General features: G+C 45.9%; 3 protein-coding genes across 20 annotated transcripts; 2 read left to right on the forward strand and 1 right to left on the reverse strand.

The window, feature by feature from the left end:
• Positions 1–215: 215 nt before the first annotated feature.
• On the reverse strand, positions 216–13,394 carry celf1 (cugbp, Elav-like family member 1). Of its 18 annotated transcripts, none has more exons than XM_047042799.1 (17): positions 13,212–13,394; positions 12,214–12,257; positions 11,627–11,748; positions 11,369–11,475; positions 9,078–9,265; positions 8,786–8,868; positions 8,573–8,621; positions 8,266–8,397; positions 8,071–8,150; positions 7,058–7,219; positions 6,832–6,889; positions 6,484–6,648; positions 6,236–6,349; positions 5,906–6,091; positions 5,238–5,381; positions 4,903–5,125; positions 216–2,140 (listed from the first exon to the last, which is right to left on the reverse strand). In XM_047042799.1, exons 4-16 carry the CDS (start codon positions 11,455–11,457, stop codon positions 4,998–5,000), a joined length of 1,578 nt encoding a protein of 525 aa, XP_046898755.1. In that variant the 5' UTR covers positions 11,458–11,475; positions 11,627–11,748; positions 12,214–12,257; positions 13,212–13,394; the 3' UTR covers positions 216–2,140; positions 4,903–4,997. The 18 variants fall into 18 exon arrangements, with proteins under 18 accessions (XP_046898755.1, XP_046898752.1, XP_046898754.1 ...); XM_047042796.1 differs by having other exon boundaries at positions 6,832–6,901; XM_047042798.1 differs by having other exon boundaries at positions 8,263–8,397.
• A 493-nt stretch (positions 13,395–13,887) lies between these two features.
• ptpmt1 (protein tyrosine phosphatase mitochondrial 1) lies at positions 13,888–18,007 on the forward strand. The gene is made up of 6 exons (XM_047042772.1): positions 13,888–14,282; positions 14,370–14,450; positions 16,244–16,435; positions 16,661–17,259; positions 17,663–17,725; positions 17,936–18,007. The coding sequence occupies exons 1-4, from the start codon at positions 14,136–14,138 to the stop codon at positions 16,802–16,804; spliced, it is 564 nt and encodes a 187-aa protein (XP_046898728.1). The 5' UTR covers positions 13,888–14,135; the 3' UTR covers positions 16,805–17,259; positions 17,663–17,725; positions 17,936–18,007.
• ndufs3 (NADH:ubiquinone oxidoreductase core subunit S3) lies at positions 17,172–19,395 on the forward strand. The gene is made up of 7 exons (XM_047042770.1): positions 17,172–17,259; positions 17,663–17,725; positions 17,936–18,033; positions 18,193–18,342; positions 18,607–18,732; positions 18,833–18,952; positions 19,105–19,395. The coding sequence occupies exons 1-7, from the start codon at positions 17,172–17,174 to the stop codon at positions 19,270–19,272; spliced, it is 813 nt and encodes a 270-aa protein (XP_046898726.1). The 3' UTR covers positions 19,273–19,395.
• The last annotated feature ends 586 nt before the right edge of the window (positions 19,396–19,981 follow it).

Genomic DNA, 19,981 nt, shown 5'->3' on the forward strand with positions numbered 1-19,981 from the left:
TGTTGCTGGGATTCATAGTTGGTTACCTGATGTTTATTTGAGCCCAATGCCATGCAGTATTGATTGTTTGTATAATTTTTCATTAATTGATACATTTTTTACTCCCATTTTTATACTTGTACACTAAATATGCTGTAGCGCACTCTAATGAAACTGAATAAGAATTTACATTTGAATACACACAAATGAGTAAAAAAAAAAAACCTGAATGTGAATCTTCTCAAACATTTTAATTGTACATAATAAACAAACAAACCAACCAACCAATCAGAATCACACAGTCTGCTGACAGAGAGGATTGCTGGAGTGTGGCCCCAGTCCCCTGGATGACGAGACAGAAGCCTTCTACATTCCAGAACATTCGGTATGCTATCTACCCATCACAAGCAGTTACAACTGATTAAGCCATCTAACAATGTCAGCAGTTACTATGTGTCACATCAAAACCACAACAATGTAAAACAAAAAATAAAAAATTAAGGAAAATAAAAACAGTTTATTTTATTGAATGCAGAAAAAGGCGACTTTTACAGAATTGTCTTCATACCAGTTGATTTGTATGGCCTTCTATAAGACTAGGGTTTGGTCTTTGTGTCAAGCTATACAGGGTTCACCACTAACATTTTACAGAGTGTTTGTTGTAGTAGAAAAGGCAGTACTGTACAAACCAAGAGTTATAAACACACCTTTCACCTTCATACTGACTACGAGAACTCCCGTTTGACTGGAGTCGTATGAGCTATCACATGGTAACACAGGAACCCATCGACTGGTCGTATTACAGAGGCAATGTTTGTAGTTGTTTAAATTACAGGATCCATATTTGAGTTTATCAGACCAAGCACTGATCAGGTTGCTTTTATTGAGGCACTAAAACACACGCGAACACAGACTGGCAACACACACACACACCCCTGAGCAAACGCACGCACACACACACAAAACACACTTTTTACCTCAAATTGCTTCAACAAAGCCAGTGCAGGCCCATATTTTGATGAATGATATTGAACATTATAACACAAGTGGGTGACTACTAATCTCTCACTATACTGTTCTGCATGACTGCCAACTTCACCTTTAATTCTACTCTCTCTCGCTCATACGCATGCTCCCATCCACCACAGCAACACCCACAATTGCCCCAGACTCTCAATCCTAGCATCAGCAACGGCAATGTGTCCGAGAAAAATATGACCCATGTGCAAAATGTTTGGCACTGGTTTATTTGTTGTAAGTCGTTATTCTTTAAACAAAACTAAATCACATTTTGCTGAGGATTTCAGTGCAGTTACAAAAAAAAAAAAAAAAACTGAAAGGTGCATGCTTAATATCTGCTTGACTGATGACACGCAGTTCTGCTCTTAGTGTAATAACGATGTCAGTACTCAGACCCTGCTGGTTCACCATGCCAGAAGAAAATGAGAACAGTATGTGCCAGTGATGATCTCACAAACACACTCTGTAGGACTAACAATGATTCAAGTGTATATCGCTGTCATCACTCAGTAGGAACTCCCAAAAAAATTACACCATGCCAACTCACTAACTAGCACAAAACTACAAAGTCTTCCCCTGTTTAGCAAAATGTGACCAAAGACAATTCTACAAAAGGGGTTAGAGCAGACGAGAGAGAGAAACACTCACACTCTGAACTACTCTCTAGAAATTGATTGGCTGCTTTTTCACACAAACACACAAACCCAAGGGAACACAGCAGGGAGGCGCTAGGACGACTGCTCCAACACTACGAGAACTCAAATACAATCACACCGCCAAGGAAAACAGGTCCAACTAAGTGAAAAATAAACAAAAAGGTTTGCAAAATTCTAGTGGTTATGTCAGAAAATTCTAGAAAAATAGATCCTCTTTTTTATTTTGTTACTCGTAACAATACTCATGTAACTTTATACATTTTTTTTCTCCCAAACAGCAGTCTTACTAGCGCCCCCTTTTGGCAGCACAAAGGACAGATGAGAAACACACAAACACAAACGTCTTTATAAACACAAGAAAAAAAAACAACTAAAGGAGTCAAAGGATTCAGAGAAGAGTAGAGGGTAAGGGACTGGACGATGAGCTTTTTGACGTCACATCAACATGCTAGGCAAACGAGGAACAAACGTGGGCTGGAAGAGATCTAGGATAAAAACAGAAGACAGACAGAAGGAGGACCCTAGGTTAACAACACTACCACAGGTAACACACACAGAGGGGCAGGAAAGAAAATCATAAATGATTGTCTTTATACAGTGGTGGAGAACAGGTGGATGTGGGGGGGAGGGGGGGGGACACAAATACACATGTAGCCTAGACACTTAACACTGAATGAAGGAGGGAGGGATAGATGGGGGGGGGGGGGGAGAGAGACAACAAGTAACATGCTGTAACATAGTGAGATGAAAACATACAGCACTTGACAACACCGAGACACCAACCAACAAGTCTGCCTCTCCTAGCATAGCTTCTACCAAACCTGTCTGGATTTCTGTACAAAATTGAACACACGCCATAGGTTTCTGTGGAAACCTTGAGCAAAATAGATCGAGGCTGGTTTTCAGCTCAGTATAAACATGTGCCTTCACATTCCCTCCAGTAGTGCTCACTAGGTGGCCTGTATCGCTCTGCACTGGCATCAGGCTATGCGGCCTCTCAGGACTCACTGACGCCACCTGGTGGCTTCACCTCTCATCAGAGCTGAACATCTTTGGGTGTGGGCTTGTGCTTTACTATCAGTCTCAGTGTGTACTTGGTGTGTCCTAGGCAGCAGTGCAGCGAGGGCCTCGACAACAAAGACCTCTACCCTGATTGGATAGTGTTAAATGAGTCTTTTAGAACGTAACGGTAGCGATTGGTGGATATAACGGTACACTAAATAAAGTGAAACACAGTTGAGCCAACATACTTCCTATTCCAACGTGGTTACAGCTCGTCATGTTTACTGTAACACACACACACAGGTCTGTGGCGTTTGGCAAATGATCCACTAGACCACTAGGGGGGGATGGTCTAAGGCTCGAGTTTCATCTTAGTGATGGTGACAATGGTGGTTTAGTTGGACAAGGTGCCACTATGTCCACTATCTCTGTAAGACTAGGAAAATTCTATAACACCCCAGCCCAGTCACCACCTTTGAGAAAGAAAGAGTGAGACAGAGAGACTGGAAATGAGACCGAGCTAGAGGGATTATCTGTGGCCCTCAGCAGCTAGGACCGCTATCCTGTACCTCAGACCTCCACACCATGACACAGCGTCATGGCAACAAGGACCGGCCCACAACAACACCTAGATAATTGACAATTGCTGTGTAGATGGATAGGACCGCCCACTAAGGCTAGTAGTCTTAAAGTAGGCATGGCAACCTCTTCACATAAGGATTCTACAAAATACTGTTGAAGATTCTCAAAACAATCATTTCAATTCAGTGAAATAATTTAGGCAATAAATAGATTCCTGTTGCTCAGGAGGAGTATAAAACCTCTATAAAAATAGAAAAGGCATCATAATACTTTAGTAATATACAGAATCATCATCATCATCATCATCATCATGTGGACACCTGGTTCTCCTACAGTATCTATAAAAACACAAGTTCCTGGATGCCTCGTCAAAGGCTGGGGTAGATGACAGGGTTTGTGGTGATCAAGATCTATTCTACCCATTAGAACCTCTGGAGGGGGGGGGGGGGTCTCCTGTTCTACCCGTTAGGAGGGTTCTGAGTTGGGTCAATTAAAACTAAGACAAGCTCTGGCAGCAACCGGAGAGGAGAGGAAGATTGTAAATGGAGAGGAGAAAGAGGAGATAAGAGGAGAAAAGCAGAGAGCTACCTCCTGCTCATCCGGTTGTCCCAGTATAGTAATCCAGCCCTACTCAACTCGTCCTTTAGCTGAAGATTCCCAGAACAAAAATTCAAGCTTATTATTTTTGGTTACTGAATTAATAAATTAAAAGTAACAAACAAAACAACTAATAAATAATCATTTAGTCTCTCACTCATGATTTTCTTTCCCTGATACAACATCAAGACTTGGAGAAGAACTGATGTGCATCAGGTTTACTGGCACACAGATACAGTAGGAATTAGTACCAAGGCTAGTAGTGTCAGAAGTACCAAGGCTAGTACTGTCAGAAGTACCCAGGCTAATAGTGTCAGAAGTACCCAGGCTAATAGTGTCAGAAGTACCCAGGCTAATAGTGTCAGAAGTACCCAGGCTAATAGTGTCAGAAGTACCCAGGCTAGTAGTAGGAAGAGTGAAAGTAGACAGCTGCTACGCAGTCTCTCTGAGCGTCTATCTTGCGTGATAGATGTCGTTGTCTGTGGGGTAATAGACAGGGTGTCTAGAGAATCTGTGGGAGTTGACCGGCTCTGGGCTGGGGGGGGGTCAATGTCAGTGTGTGTGTGTGTGTGTGTGTGTGTGTGTGTATCTAAGAGTGGGGCAGGAGGCAGGGCTAAAAAATTAGGTGGGGTGTGAGGGTCAGGGATAACAGCAAGAGTGTATTTTGGCAACAGGCTGTCATTGTGCAACACATCATCAAGACTTTAAATAGAACACAGCAAACTAATATGACAAATCTCTTAAATAAAAAATACAAGTATATTTTAAATAAAATAATAAAAATAAATGGAAAAAAAATTAAACGAATTCCCCAAAAATCACAACAGAACACAAGAATCCAGTTTCAGGTAAACAAACTCATAAGCAACAACCCCTCCTGCAGCTTCAACACATTTGTGTTGCAATAGTGGTGTCTGTGAACTTGAGTTAATACAGAGGGGAGAGGGCGGGGGCAAGCCCCAGTAGAGGTGAGTTACAGTGAGAGAGGGAGGGGTTAAATAAGGGGTGGGTGTGTGTGTTTGGGTGAGGGGGGGCGTTAACAGGCTCTGATTCTCTCTTCACTTACCAGGTAGCCCCCCTTTCTGAGCCTGCCCCAGACAGACAGTTGGGCACATAGGAGGCAGGGTGGGGGGGGGGGGAGGGAGGGTGCAGAAGGGGGGGTCAGTAGGGCTTGCTGTCATTCTTGGATCTCTTCAGCTGCACCTTAAGGCGCTTCATGCCAATCTGGAAGCCGTTCATGGACTGGATGGCTGCCTGGGACGACACAGGGTTGTCGTAGCTCACAAAACCTAGGGGGAAACACACAGTTAAATGTTAATGGAGCCTGCCTATATCACATGAACTAACCACACATGGCATCTAACCATGCCTTCACATGTTAACCCCTGACCACCCCCTCACCAAAGCACTTGCTGAGGTTGGTCTGCTTGTCGATAAAGACCTTTGCTGATATGACGTTTCCAAAGGGCATGAACATCTGGAGCAGATCCTGGTCTCCAAACTCTTGGGGCAGGTGGTAGATGAACAGGTTGGCCCCCTCTGGACCTAAGGGTGGGGGGCACAGTCACTCAGTGAACTGGTAGGCAATTAACCTTTCAACCAATCAATAAATCAATCAATGGTTGACACTGACAGTACTGGGTGCAGGTGAGTGATGGGACGGAGAGTGCTAGCATTCAGGCTACGTCACTACTGTAGCAGTGTTAGTCAGAGATGAAGAGAACATTCCAGAAGTAGGTGGTGATGGATGGGGGTCTTACCCGTGCTCCGACTCTCACTGGCTGTTGCAGCAGATTCAAAACAAGACACAAGCCTTAGCAGAAGGTGACACTCTCTAGCCTAGATTTCTATTCTAGTTCCGGCTGACCTAGCTCTCCTGTTCACTAACGTCCAGGACACACACACACACACAAACACAGAGTACAGAGATAGCAGGAGTGTTTGAGTTACACATCGACAGGACAGTCACATCTCACAGGAGGTACGCATTCAGACACATCCAACCCGCTATCCCAATCCCTGCGCCAGCTTTCCCCCGCGCCTCCCTCTGGCCTCTCCCAGGTCCTCACCCTCCTTCTGGCTGCCCGCTGCGCTGGCGTTCTGCTGGGCCAGCAGGCTCTGGCTGTAGAGGCTGGGCAGGGCCGCAGCAGCGTACTGCTGGATGCCAGAGTAGGCCTGACTCAGGGCCTCCATGGTGCTGCCTGACCCATTGGACAGGCCCCCGCTGCCCAGGCCACCGTTCAGAGCTGCCATACCTGGGTGGGGCGCGGGAGCAAAGACGGACATGGAAAAACACAGAGAGACGTTTAAGCATGCGGTATATATCCTTTATGATTCTATAAGGATCACCGCGGCAGTTAGAGTCTGAGTGCTGGGTGTGTACGGGTGGATGTGCTGACCTGCCAGGGAGCTCATGTTGAGACCGCCAGCTCCGGCGGCCAGAGACTGCAGAGCCCCCAGAGACGCCATGGGGTTGACCGACGAGCTGCTGCTGGAGGTGGGGGAGGAGCCTGCTGGGGGGAGGGGGAGCCCATGTTGTTACACTGCCTTTGTCATCATCATTGCCATCATCGTCTGGGACCATGCCCTTGGAGATTTCCCAGAAGGGTGTGTGTGTGTGTGTGTGGAGGTAAGGAGAGGGACCAACCCTTGTAGCTGTCCCAGGAGAGGTTCTGCCCGGTGGTCGTACCTGAGCTGGTGAGAACGCTGAGCGGACTGCTCGACGTCGTCATGGCGTTGGAGCCAGAAGGTGTGGCCTGTGTGGCGCTAGCCGCTGCCGCTAGGGCTGCTAGGTTCTGCATGGCGTTCAGCCCTGAGATACACAGCCGGGTGGAGTTAAGACACACACACTCTCTCAATCTCTCTCTCAGGGAAGATGAAGTAAGGGAGAGACTTGTCTGTGAGTTTGTTAGGGTAAGTGTGCGTTTGTATGTGTACGGCCTTGCTAGTATGTATATGTGTGTGCATGCTTCCATGTGTGAATATGTGTGTGTACCTGTCATGGGGTGCAGATTGTTGAGGGCATTTCCCGAGGAAGCAGACTGCTGGAGAAGCTGTAAGTAAAGCTAGACATTTACACCAACACACAACACACACACACACAGAAACATCTGTCAGGACTGACCTTGGGGGGGTAAGGGTGTGGGGGAAGAGGAGATGGGGTAGAGAGAGAAAGAGAGATGGGGATGAAAGTTAGGAAGAGAGTGTTGAAGAGAGCTTACTGCCAGGTACTGGGGCCCCAGGGAGTTGATGCCCGTCAGGTTTCCCCACATGGAGGCAGCGTTGAGCTGCTGCATCTGCTGCTGAAGCTGCTGGGCCATCCTCTTCTGCTCCTTGTCCTTCTGGGTGTCTGCAAACTTCACCACCATGGGGGAGGAACAGCCCTGGAAGAGGTGGAGAGAGAGAGAGAGAGAGAGAGAGCAGTAGAAAAAATAGACCAAACCAAAGTATTAGGGCTGCAACAACGAATTGATTAAAATCGATTATTAATCGATTAGTTGGGTCGCGCGATAATTACACCACTCAATAAGTTGCGGAGATGTTTGAGTATTTTTTTTAAGTTTAGTTGAGCGCGCAGCAAAGCGGAGGTAGAAAGACCATCGGAGAGGCGTTGTTGAGTAACATTGTTCTGAAACACATGGCGGAGAAATCAGTACGACAGTCATCCAAGCTGTGGGAGCATTTCGCACTAAATACGTCAAAAAGGTGTGTTAATTGACCGAGGTGAAGTTAGTTTCATATTCGACATTCGGTAGATTTCCTCGCAAATCTAAACTTTTTTCAAATTTGTGTCAAGAAATCCTACATATACACCAGATTATTCTAATAAAGTCTGACCTACTTCCACAACCTTTCAATTTTCAAAAATGTTTTAGACAAAACTCAAATAAATTGCTCATCTCTGAAAATAGCATTAAATCTACGTTAATATTAATAACTTTTTCAAAATTGTGTGCCTGTTTGTGCACATTCTGAAAAAGTTTTGCACTGTGAATTTGCACTGTCAGTTCTGTTTTTGAATAAAAGGTTGGAAATTAATGCGTTTTAGTTTTTTATTCATCGATTAATCGAAAAAAGAATCGACAGATTAATCGATTACTAAAATAATCATTAGTTGCAGCCCTACAAAGTATAGCTGAGTAATAATAAAGGGTTAAGCGTTTGTTCTAAGGTGTTGGCATGGAATTAGAATAGAGTTACAGGCGTGTGTATGTGTGCAGCACCCAGGTCTTACCTCCATGGTTTGAGACTGGTGCATAGACTTGATGGCTGACTGGGCCATCTGTCTGGCTGTGAAGGTGACAAAGGCACAACCTGCCACACAACACACATACACACAAACATATTCTTTAGTGCTATAACAGCCCTTTGAACACACGTGCGACTGTGTGTGCATGTGTCCTGAGGTGAACTGAATCTGCCTCACCACGGCTGAGTCCGTCAGGACCTCGCAGGATGCGACACTCTTCAATCTGTCCATAGGGAGAGAACATCAGTCTGATGTCGTTCTCATTGCACTTCTTGGAGATCATACCAATGAACAGCTTCCTGTCCTCCACCGCTGAGACAGGAAGAGAGGAGGTGAGAACCAAGAAGTACAGGATTCCTCACAGCTAGTCACAGAGAGATCGTGAGAGAAATGACCTCTAACAGAGCTAAGGGACCAGATCCTCTGTTACACCTCCAGACAGCCCAGACACAGAAACTCTAGACAATCAACATTCTATAACACTTACCGTTGTTCTTCTCACTGTCAGCTGGCTTCATCTGAATGGGGTGGTGCATCTGAAAGCCGGGGTGGGAGAGAAGGGGCTTACTTACACAGGAAGTGAGACATGCACAGACACAAGAGGGGAGAAAGGAATGGATACCGATCTGTTTGGGGGATGGGGGGGAAAGGGATGCGGGTGGGCACAGGGCTGGGGAGGGAGGAGTTGGGGTATTCTCACCCCAGGGAGAATCTTCATGTTGTGCAGTGCATTCTGGGCCTCCAAAGCAGACTTTCTGGTGTAGTACGTGATGAAACAGCAGCCTGGAGTACAAAAGGGCAAAGCACAGTTCAGGGGTCAAAACCTAGTTTCATTAGGTGAGAGGAATGGGGATGGCATCGAGTTAGAGGTTACGGCTCTGAGTGGCATTCAAAGCATACTCTGTTACGGAGAGGAAGGTCACAAATGAGGGGGAGGCAAACAAAGGTGGAGGGGGGGAGGGGGGAGGGAAGGACAGGTCCTTTTAAGATACCTTTGCTCTGCGGGGGATTCTGGCTGCGGTCTCGGAGCACGTTGATCTCGTAGACGGCGCCATACGGCTCGAACAGCTCCCTCAGCTGCTCCTCCGCCCAGGAGCGCGGGATCTGACCCACAAACATCTTGATGGCGTCGATGTCAGGCTGGTCCGGGTGCTCCAGCGACCCATTCATCTTCTTAGCTCTGAGAAGAGACCGAGAGAGATCAATACCAGAGACAGAGAGACAGAGACAGAGACAGAGACAGAGACAGAGACAGAGACAGAGACAGAGACAGAGACAGAGACAGAGACAGAGACAGAGACAGAGAGAGAGTACAGTAGAGATGACGAGTCAGTTGTAAAGGATGTTGTGATGCTGGAACAGAGAACTTGCTGTCCCAGATACACACCTGGCAGACATGATACAGCACAGAGACCGGACTCAGGCCAACACCCATATTCAGGCCCACAACGCAGAGACTGAGTCAGGCCCAGGCCAACTTCCAGTCTCAGCCCAACACAGTGCAAAACTGGACGTTGTATTACTCTACCCAGAGGGATGCATAGTCTGACCAACCTAAGAACACAACAATGGCATCTCTATGGCTTCTATATCTTGCAGAGATTTCAAACAGTGCAACCAAACTGAATGTGAAGACGTACATTTTGAGCCTGTCATACTGGGATTGATCCAACCACATTTCCGACATGGATTCAGGTACACAACTGGTACAGTGTAGGTTTTGGTAGGCCAACTACACACAACCTACACACTCACACAAACACACAGCCTAAAACAGACACAGCTTTTGATCTCTGCTCATAGATTAACAAAAAAAGCAGGATCTCTGTCGCCATTTAGTTCAGCTGTATGCAGTAGACCTTAGTAGACAGCAACTCAAAAACTCCAGGTGGTCCACATGGACAGCAAAGAATAGAGATGCAGTACTTACACTGGGCTGGAGTTTAGGGAACAATGGTCCACCATCATTTCAGGTAAGAAGTCCAGTTTAAAAGAGGCCATGGTTGAGTGCAGATATCTCTCCAGAGCAACAGAATCAACAGGGGAAAACTACTCCGGCTAGACGGACCTATGCGACAGCCTCCGGACGAGTCACAGACAGGAGAGCAGCCGAGGACAAGAGGACAGACGGAGGAAAGGAGCAGAGGTAGGGAGGAGGAAAGGCTGGGGAGGAGAAACAGACACGGTCCTCATGGAGAACCGTCTTAAAAAAAATCTAAATAAAAGCTGACTATTGTACCACCGACACGGCACGAAGAAAACCTTCCAAAACACTTCTCAAAAGACGGTGAGACGACAGCTCCTCGCTGACCGGACGACGGCAACACTGCGAGGCAGAGGAGAGGACAGACAGGCCAGCGCGGAGCAGGCGGAGAGGAGAGCAGGACTAGCCAGGCAGCGTTGCGTCCAGCCAGCTCACTAGGGGCTGTGGCCCCTGGGGCCACAATGAAAATGCTGATGGCCCCTGAAGCCATTGTGCAGCTTTGTCCTAGCCCAGCAGATCTGCTGCCTCCACAGATAAACAGGCTGTCAGATCGATGTAGATAAGGCTGTCAGAACAGTAGGAATGGATGGACAGGGCCAAAGAGGGTAATCCCTGCTCCAGAATAGGGACGATCAACTATCAGGTTCCGGCGCTGCTGGGGAAGGGGAGTCGGTCATGTGACAGTGGCTGTATCTCACACACAACAACGCGCACACACCTCGCTGACCTGTGGGAGATGCCAGTGGCATCATAAACAGAGGACATAATAACAGCAGACAGAGTAAACAACCTGCACTCAGCATGGCTGGCTTAGTCACCGTCACAGAAAGTCAACACAATACCCTACCCCTCTCTACACAACACCCTACCCCTCTCTACACAACACCCTACCCCTCTCTACACAACACCCTACCCCTCTCTACACAACACCTTACCCTTCTCTACACAACACCCTACCCTTCTCTACACAACACATTTGTCCTCTCTATACAACACTTTAATCTTCTCTACACAACCCCTTAATCCTGTCTATACAACACCTTAAATCTTGTCTACACAAAACCCTCTAAACAACACTCTACTCCTCGCTACACAACACCTAGCTCCTCTCCTCTTTGTCTGAACAAGCAGACTAGCTGCCAGTACCACTTCATAGCACACTAAGCTAACAGGAAATGACTATTACCAGTATTGTACCAACACAGAAACAAATCCTCCTGCCCCAAGATAGGGAAGGGGGGGTTTTGCCCCCAAGGGGAGGATTGGCAGACAGGGAGGGGGAGAGTGAGGAATTCTTACCCCCCCAGGGTGTTGGGGTCCAGGTCACACTGGACCTGCCCATGTTGCTCCTGGGACAGGTAAAGAGCTTCAGCCTCCAGGCTATCCATCCAGGGCCGATCACTACACTACAGGAACAGACACACACACACACACACACAAAACAGGCCACACACACAGATGACACTTAGGGAAAGACAGGAGAAACACACAAACATGTACAGTGCTGTACGCAAATACACATCATCACAGACGGACCACATTGAAAAACAAACACACCTAAGAGTCAGGGCGGAGGAGGAGGACAGACAGGACAGGAAGACAGCTGACGAGGTTGCTGAGCGACAGGACAGGGAGGAGACCACAGTGGTGCTACAGGAAGGAGGGCCTGGATGCCAGCCCTTGGGGGAAGGAGGTAGAGGAGGCGCAGTCTCAGTGCTGCCTGTTATGGCTTAGGTCGGAATCACCCAACAGACATACCAACAAACCATGGGCATAAGCAGGCCACACTTGACGGTCTAAACCAGCCAGTCAATCAATCAACCACTCAGTGTGCCAGTCACACTGCCAGTCACTAAGCTAAAAAAGCCAACCTGTGTGCCCAATAGCCTCTCATTCAGCCACTACAGATCACTACTGCTATCAGTCAGGTCCACACCAAGGTTCAGACTAGTACAGTCAGTTTCAGAAACTGAACAACCCTGACATCTCAGCACCTTTCAAACAAAGCTAAGGCTAACCTGCTATGTGAGGCTAATGGCAATATGTGTGAGGAGTTCTCTGCAAGCAGTGTGGCAGTGTGTGGAAGTGACTGCAAGGCCTGTAGTCAGTGTATCAGAGTGCTGGTGTTAGTGAGGTGTACTCACCCTGTATAGTTTCTCACGTTGAAACCTGCCCTTTTACACTGGTGCTGTTGGAAAGCCACACATGTCAGTCAAATCATGCCACAACCACCAGAATCACAAGAAACATGATATCCTAACATGTATTGTTTGCTACTATACACTGCAATGTTACAACCCGTGATGACATAGGTGGCCAACTGTTTTGCTCTCCTAACCCTTCACCCCTGAAGATGCCATTCAGGATCATGTTGCACAGGGCAGGGCTGCATTCAGTACACTATGTTGCCTGGCAGTGGCACATGACACGCATCTCATTGCGTCTCACTATCAAACAGGCTATTTGCCTTACTATCATGTAAAGTAAGGGGCTGCTCACAGTCTGGTTACTGTGGCTGTCACAGGTCTCTTAAAACACTGGTATGACTAGTTTGTGACTGACTAGGTGTGTCAGGTGACGCGGACAGAGACCCCGAGGGATGCTAGCTATACTGTATACAGTAGACCCACGACACGGCCGTGCGCATCCATATTTTCGATTAGAGACGCCTTTTTGGCTGTCTTGAGGCCGCTGTCCTGATTTTGACACCCATGGTAAAAGTTCAACGGGCACAGGGCTTTAGCGTGCGTCTAAATGCAGACATGTCCAATGGGGTGTGCATCTCAAAGGGGCGGATAGGGGGCCTAGTCAGCTAGCTAGTGAGCGGCATAGCTAGGCCTGAATGCTTGCTTCAAATGATTGTTGAACACTAGTTTACACGGGAGGTCGCATGGTGGCAATGACCTGGATGCGAGTCCCTGTAGTAAAGGGTAGCCATACTATGTGACAGCATGCTGGTATTCCTCTGTAATCTTCCAGTCATGACGCATTCGTGCTAGCTAGCTGGTTAGCTAACATTAGCTTATCAGCTGAGATGGCCAAACATGCCATATGTGGGCTGTCTAACGTTTGACAGCTGGCTAGCCAGCTAGCTAGAACAACCAAATTAGCTGGCAAATATTTTCGCTTTCAATGTACTTACCTGTGTCGTTTAAATACAAATGCGACAAGCCAAGAATGAAACTATGAGACCGTGTGTTGTTGCTTCTGTTTCCAACTAGATAGCTGTCTCCGTTATATTATTTAACAACAGCCTACTTTTACTTGTGTGCACTTGCGAGGAAGCTGTGCAAAATGGCTGTCTTTCCTGAATTGTCCAACCGTCTTCAAGAAAAGGGGATTGGGTGGAGGACCAATCCTGAGAAACCATGTTATCTACTTTAACATGACATGTAAGATGCTCACCATTAAACACAAATGTCACATGTGTCAAATCATAGACCAAAAAAATATTTCGCTGCTGTTGAAGAAACACTTGAATGTTTTGATAGCGAGTTGTCCCCTCTCTTTGTACATAGTGTGGTCGACAGAGGAGGGCAATGGGAGACTGACAGTAGCCATCCCACTGACACCCTCATTCAATTTAATAATTAATTCAGGTGTCATATTTTATCAATTTTGCCAGGAAGACAAAACGGGGAAGCCAATCCGATTGACGATGTTCATTTGTAATACAACAACACTGTACTTGGGTGCTTTAGTTATGGATAACATTGAAAAAGTTACCTTGAGGTAGCTTGTGAAATGATTGACCGTCTGTTCAAATACACGTGTATTTATTTACGGACAGGGTGGTTTGTGAGTTTATATGTTCAATGAGACCTAAGAAAAGCGCATTTAAACGGTAATTTATTATCATCTTGGATCTGTACTTTGACACCCGTCCACAAGAGGCGAGCTACAACTTCACGTGTAGCGAAACCAAGCCAAGGAACCAGCAGAAGCTTCCCGGCAGAATTATGTCATTGAAATGCATAGTGTAAAAAGTATAACACGGTTAAGTTATCATTAAGTCACCCAAAGCTAGTTCCTCGTCTGTTAAAGAGGGATAACTGTAATTGTCATTATGTCTGGAGTACTAGCAAGACTGCTGTTTTACCCCACGTTAGCCTACAATGTTGTCATGGAGAAGGTGTCTTTGAGGCGGTGGTTCGACCGGGTGGACCAAACCATAATACTTGGGGCTCTGCCTTTCAGATCTATGACAGATGAGGTAACAATTTAGCTTGTGCTACTCTGTCATCTTTCATCATTTGACTGGGAAATACAATCTCAATCATTCGTGTATTTCTCATTTCAGCTGGTGCAAAAAGAGCATGTCAGGGGAGTCATCACCATGAACGAAGAGTATGAGACAAAATACTTCTGCAACTCGACTGAGGTAAGTTAGGGAAAACATGAGTCCTACTACAGCCTACGTTTGATGGCATTCATACCAGTGTTACCATATTGACAGGGATGCACTTGTGTGGTGGGTGTATTTGGTTCCCAACTTTAAAATTCAAGTGTTAAAGGGGCAATTGACTGGGTTTTTTGGGTATTTCACACTGTTCCTTAAGGTCTCCGAATAGGGTATGTAACATTGGTTGGGTTGAAAATGGCCCGTGTGCTGTTCTATGCCCTCTGACAGATCCTCTGAAATGTTCCCGGGAAAAAACACTGGCTTTTCTCCTTTTATGGTATGCTCGTTAATATTTAGATCAGCTGCAAGCTGATTGGTTGGTTATCAACGAGTGAAGCTGGGAGCAAAAACACAACACGGCCAACAGCAACACCGAAGTTAGAGACTTGAAATAAAAATGCGCAAATAAATCTATTGTGTCTACACAACACTGTTTTCAACAGATTGACTATATATAATTTGAAATGATAACATTACTTGTTTCCACTTCTGTTGTTGAAGCAAACTGGATTGATTCAGGTGGGTAGAACGTTAGGCTACAGCTTAGCAACCAAACCATATCCTGATTCTACTCGACTTCAGTTAGTTAGCTAGGCTAGCTCTAGATATCTTGCTGTAAAATAACATGACAAAGATCTGGACAAACATGCATCGTGAATTGTAGATTTTCATTACACAGGTTATTTATTTGAATGAAACACAGTCAGGAACATGAATCAACGTTAGCCCCATTGCCAATAAACTAGGCTAAATTATCACACATTCTACCTATGCTCTTGCATTAACTAGCAAGCTAAACTTGTTTACATGCCTACAGTCTAAGTGTTACTAGTAATAGTTAATAGCAATGCTAACTATCCTGTATCTAGAACCTGCCTTTCTCCAGTTCTTTCAAATAGATTATCTAGACAGGCGTTAGCAATAAGCCAGACTGCAGTTCGTTTTCTGGCTATTTTTCGGAAGCTTCCCTTCTAATGCCGACTACAGCTAGTCTAGCTAGAGTCATTTGATGTGTGTAGAAACGTATTTAGCATTCTACCTGGTATGCTATATACAGGAAACGTTAGCATTGCTAATAACTGTTAGCACAACATCATACTGTCCTTAGCTTGCGGTTGCAATGAGCATACGGTTGGAACAGCACCTCTTTCCAGGTTCAGCTTCCTAGCATATCCTGCTTGAAATTGTCCAAGGTTGTCAAAACTGTTTTGGGTGAAATGTTCAGAGCAAATGAATGATTGAGTGTCGAACTTCGCCGGGATCTTCTCATAGACAACAGCAGCCATGCCTGTTGAATGTTTGGCTCCTTGGGAAGACTGTGAGTGTTAGCCTTCCCTGTACAGCCTGGAACACAGCATTTACGACCGTGGTCCATTTTCAATATCCTTGCTATAATTCAAAACGTTCTTCTTTGTAATTCCTTATAAGTAGCCTACCCCGAGCAGCGCGCAGCTAAACTAGTATCGGAGATAGACGCTACCTCGGGCTGGTCTGGATGTAAATTCTGGGGCGTGACAAAGATACAGACCAGAGCCAATAAGAGGGCGATCACCGGTCCTACGTAGGACCGGTGGCTTTGTTGAAAAGCTAGCGTTTTACAGCCAAATTTTTGCTTTTTGAGATTTGAATAGGAAAGAGGTGTCAATGGACTTTGATATTCACGGTATGTTCAGTTTACCCTCCGAACTGTCGTTTTTCAACAATGACAAGGTAAAATCGGTTTTGCAGTCAATTGCCCCTTTAACCACATCGGGGTGTGTGTCTATGCATAGGAGTGGAGTGCTGCAGGGGTGGAACAGCTGAGGCTGAGTACAGTGGACCTGACGGGAGTGCCAAGCATGGAGAACCTCCATAGAGGGGTTGAGTTCGCCTTGAAGCACCGGCAGAATGGAACCAGCGTCTACGTTCACTGCAAGGCCGGTCGCTCGCGTAGTGCCACCCTAGCCGCTGCCTACCTCATACGGGTGAGTCAAGATCCAAGCAGATGAGAGAGAGAGAGCATTTGTGTGTTCTGAAGGTATCAATAGAAAGAGAATGTGCGTGTGCTTGAAAGTGAGCGTTAATGAGTAAATGTAAATGTTAATGAGAGAGAGAGCAAGAGTGTACCATTAGACCATGTGTACGTGAGATATAGAGTGAGACTGATTTTCTGTGTATTTTATTGTGTTTAACTCGTCCTATCTGTTTAGTTACACAGTTTGAGTCCAGAAGAAGCCTGTCAGACGTTAGCCTCTGTCCGACCACACATCTTGGTTCGATCAGCACAACTGGAGATGCTCAGAGGGTACCACCAGCAAGTCTGTGAAGGGGGGTCAAGAATTGACTCGGTCTAAATTGTATTCAAAACGTATATTTATGACGAGGGATATCGAAGGACTTGTCTCTGCTGTGTCAAAAACTGAAGTTTACAAATCTATTTTTTGTATAATTTCAGCAACATCCATAAAGCAATGTAAAGCCTACTATCTGTTTATGAAATGGCTCAAACTGTATCCAGACATTTTCTACAAGACTGTTGCTTGCTTGGAATTCAATAAACAAGTTCTCACATTTCTCCCATTAATCTAATTCAATTTAATGTTACCGTTAATTTTAAGTGATTATCCGATCTGCAGACGAAATACACCAGACTTACACGGACTCCAGTGCAGAAGTTGGCGTTAGTGAGTAGACCCTGAGTTGGTCTCCACGCTTGCCTTTATGCGAAGAAGAAAAGATTACATTTGTACAAAGATGGCGGCGTCGTTAGTTCGTCTCGTCCGCGGAGGTCTTTGCCGAAGTTTAAATGGTATTTGCAATATACGAGCTTCACAACATGCTTATTTGGCCTGTCATTTAGAATGCCCTGGCCTGCGTATGTTTTTGCCAAGGTTGGAATTACGTTACGATGTGTTAAGATTAAACCTGCGAATTGTCTAGCGATGACCTTCTGTGAAACTGGCTCGCTAGCTTGCCGACAGCCACACAATTATAGGCAACTGATAATTGTGTAATAGAGAAGCTAAGTTCGCTAGCAAATTAGAAATAACTATTTTAATGATTGAAGGGTAGGTTTAGTTTATCATTGTGTGGTGCTATGTTGTATGCTAGCTGGTAAATGATCTTAAGACATCCAAGTCATCTACTGACGTAGCAAACCAGGCAGCAATCTTGCTTGCCTACATGGAAAGTGAATGTTTTCTGTTTTCCAGTTGCCAATCGAAGCGCATGTCTGGTGCAGGCGAGGGCGGAGACCACAACGACTGAAACTAGACGTAAGTGTATTTTAAGAAAGTTTGGGGATTAGAGAAACATTAGACGGGATCTCTATTAGAGAAGGGCCCCAGCATGTTATTTTTGAAATCGCGGTAGCCTGACAATTTGGCCGTTTCGGCACGGATTGCCACGTCATTTGATCTGTTGCCGATATTGGTACTCTGAAAACCACTTCTGTGTTGTGATTTTTGTTCTCTGTCGCCCTGCAGCCACAGTAAGGTCCAAGGATTCCGTCACTCACAACCAGCTGTCTGCTTTTGGGGAGTATGTGGCAGAGATGATGCCTAAATACGTTCAGCAGGTCCAGGTCAGTCCAGTTCCATCCTGCTTTTCCAACCTGGAGACTTTGGAACATACCATCATGCTTCCTTTTGTGTTTTGTGTAAAGGATGCGTTATATTGTTTGACAAACTAAATCAAGTGTTGACCAGGTTGTCTCTCCCCCACACAAACACTACACACACAGGTGACTTGCTACAATGAGCTGGAGGTGATGATCCATCCTGATGGGGTGGTTCCAGTGCTGACCTTCCTCAGGGACCACACCAACAGCCAGTTTAGGAACATGATTGACCTCACTGCTGTCGACATACCGACGCGCCAGAACCGCTTTGAGGTACCTTACCTGACCCTGCTGCCCAGGGGTGCCGCCAGGAATTTTGGGCCCCATGAAAAAAAAATAAGAAAAGTTTATCATTTCTATTAGTTTTTATATTTACTGTCAGTCAGGGGCTCTTGGAATTGTCTCAACTTTTCACCCCTATACGGTGCCCCTGCTGCTGCCTGACTGCATGCTGTGTGATGCTTGTGTCAGAGATGATCCATTCACACAACAGGTGTGTGTGTTAGAAAGTGAGTAGATCCATGTGTGTGTTGGCAGATTGTCTACAACCTGCTGTCCCTGCGCTTTAACTCTCGTATCCGCATCAAGACATACACAGACGAGTTGACACCAGTGGACTCCTCTGTGTCTGTGCACCAGGCAGCCAACTGGTATGAGAGGGAGGTAAGTACCCCATACCTGCTGCTCTGCCCTAAACCCTGTCCTCATCTAGCCTAACTTCTAGATCAGGACTCATCAATATGCCCTACTTGTGTGTGTCCAGGTGTGGGACATGTATGGGGTGTTCTTTGCCAACCACCCTGACCTGAGGCGCATCCTGACAGACTATGGCTTTGAGGGCCATCCATTCAGGAAGGACTTCCCCCTGTCCGGATATGTGGAGGTAAGGCATGTTAGGAGATTGAATTTGTCTTCGTGATCTGACGGATCATTAAATAGACTGAATAAGTTAAGAACGGTTAACTGCAACAAGAACGCTTCTATGTCAAAAATCGAATCTAATCCGTCTTGACGTCCTTTCTCATCTTTATCCAGGTGCGTTACGATGACGAGGTGAAGCGTGTGGTGGCGGAACCTGTGGAACTCTCTCAGGAGTTCCGGAAGTTTGACCTGAACACTCCGTGGGAGGTGTTCCCTGCATACCGTGAGCCCAAGGATGCCCCCAAGCTGCCTGCAGGGGACAAGGCACCCGAGAAGAAATAACTACCCCCCATATTGACCCCCCTAATACTGTCCCAGACCCTGTGTAGACATACCTGTCTGAACTGGAGTGGAGCCTTGCTTCTTCTCTCTTGAGTATTTATGTAAATAAAGACGTGTATAAAAGAGGGTCATCTTGTGTCATTTTGTTCTGTGTATTGTGTTCTATGTATCTTTTGTTTATCCCCAGAGAACACATTGTATTTCCACAACGGGAAGAGAGATTATGGGGGGGGGGGGGGGGGGGGGGGGGGGGGGGGGCTCCTGCAGTTCTGGACATAGACCACCAGATGCCTCTGTTGATGTGGTTAAAATAGCATTCATGGTTTTCTGTTGCAATGTTAACGTGATGTGCACCAACTATGATGCTACATCAGTACTACCTGTGAGTTGGTCATTAGCATTAACTCAGGGATGAAACAATCACTGGATTTCTCTTTATTTTGATAGACATAGTTCAATAAAGCATTCACTGTACAACTTTAGGAAACACCAGAACAGTAAATTTATCATGACTGGAGTGATTTAATAGGCCACTGATTAGAGCAGTTTATTAAACAATTTCCCAGTAATCCTGGGAATAGTCTTGAATAACAACAGGAACGTTACACGGTATTATGCACTGTACAACAAGCTGTCTGTAGAAACACATTTTTACATGGAAAGTAGACCTTTAAAGCTTTAAGACAAGTATTTATTAAAGGAATCGTCA

Source organism: Hypomesus transpacificus, chromosome 19 (genome assembly GCF_021917145.1).
Source record: "Hypomesus transpacificus isolate Combined female chromosome 19, fHypTra1, whole genome shotgun sequence".
Taxonomy (NCBI): Eukaryota; Metazoa; Chordata; class Actinopteri; order Osmeriformes; family Osmeridae; genus Hypomesus; species Hypomesus transpacificus.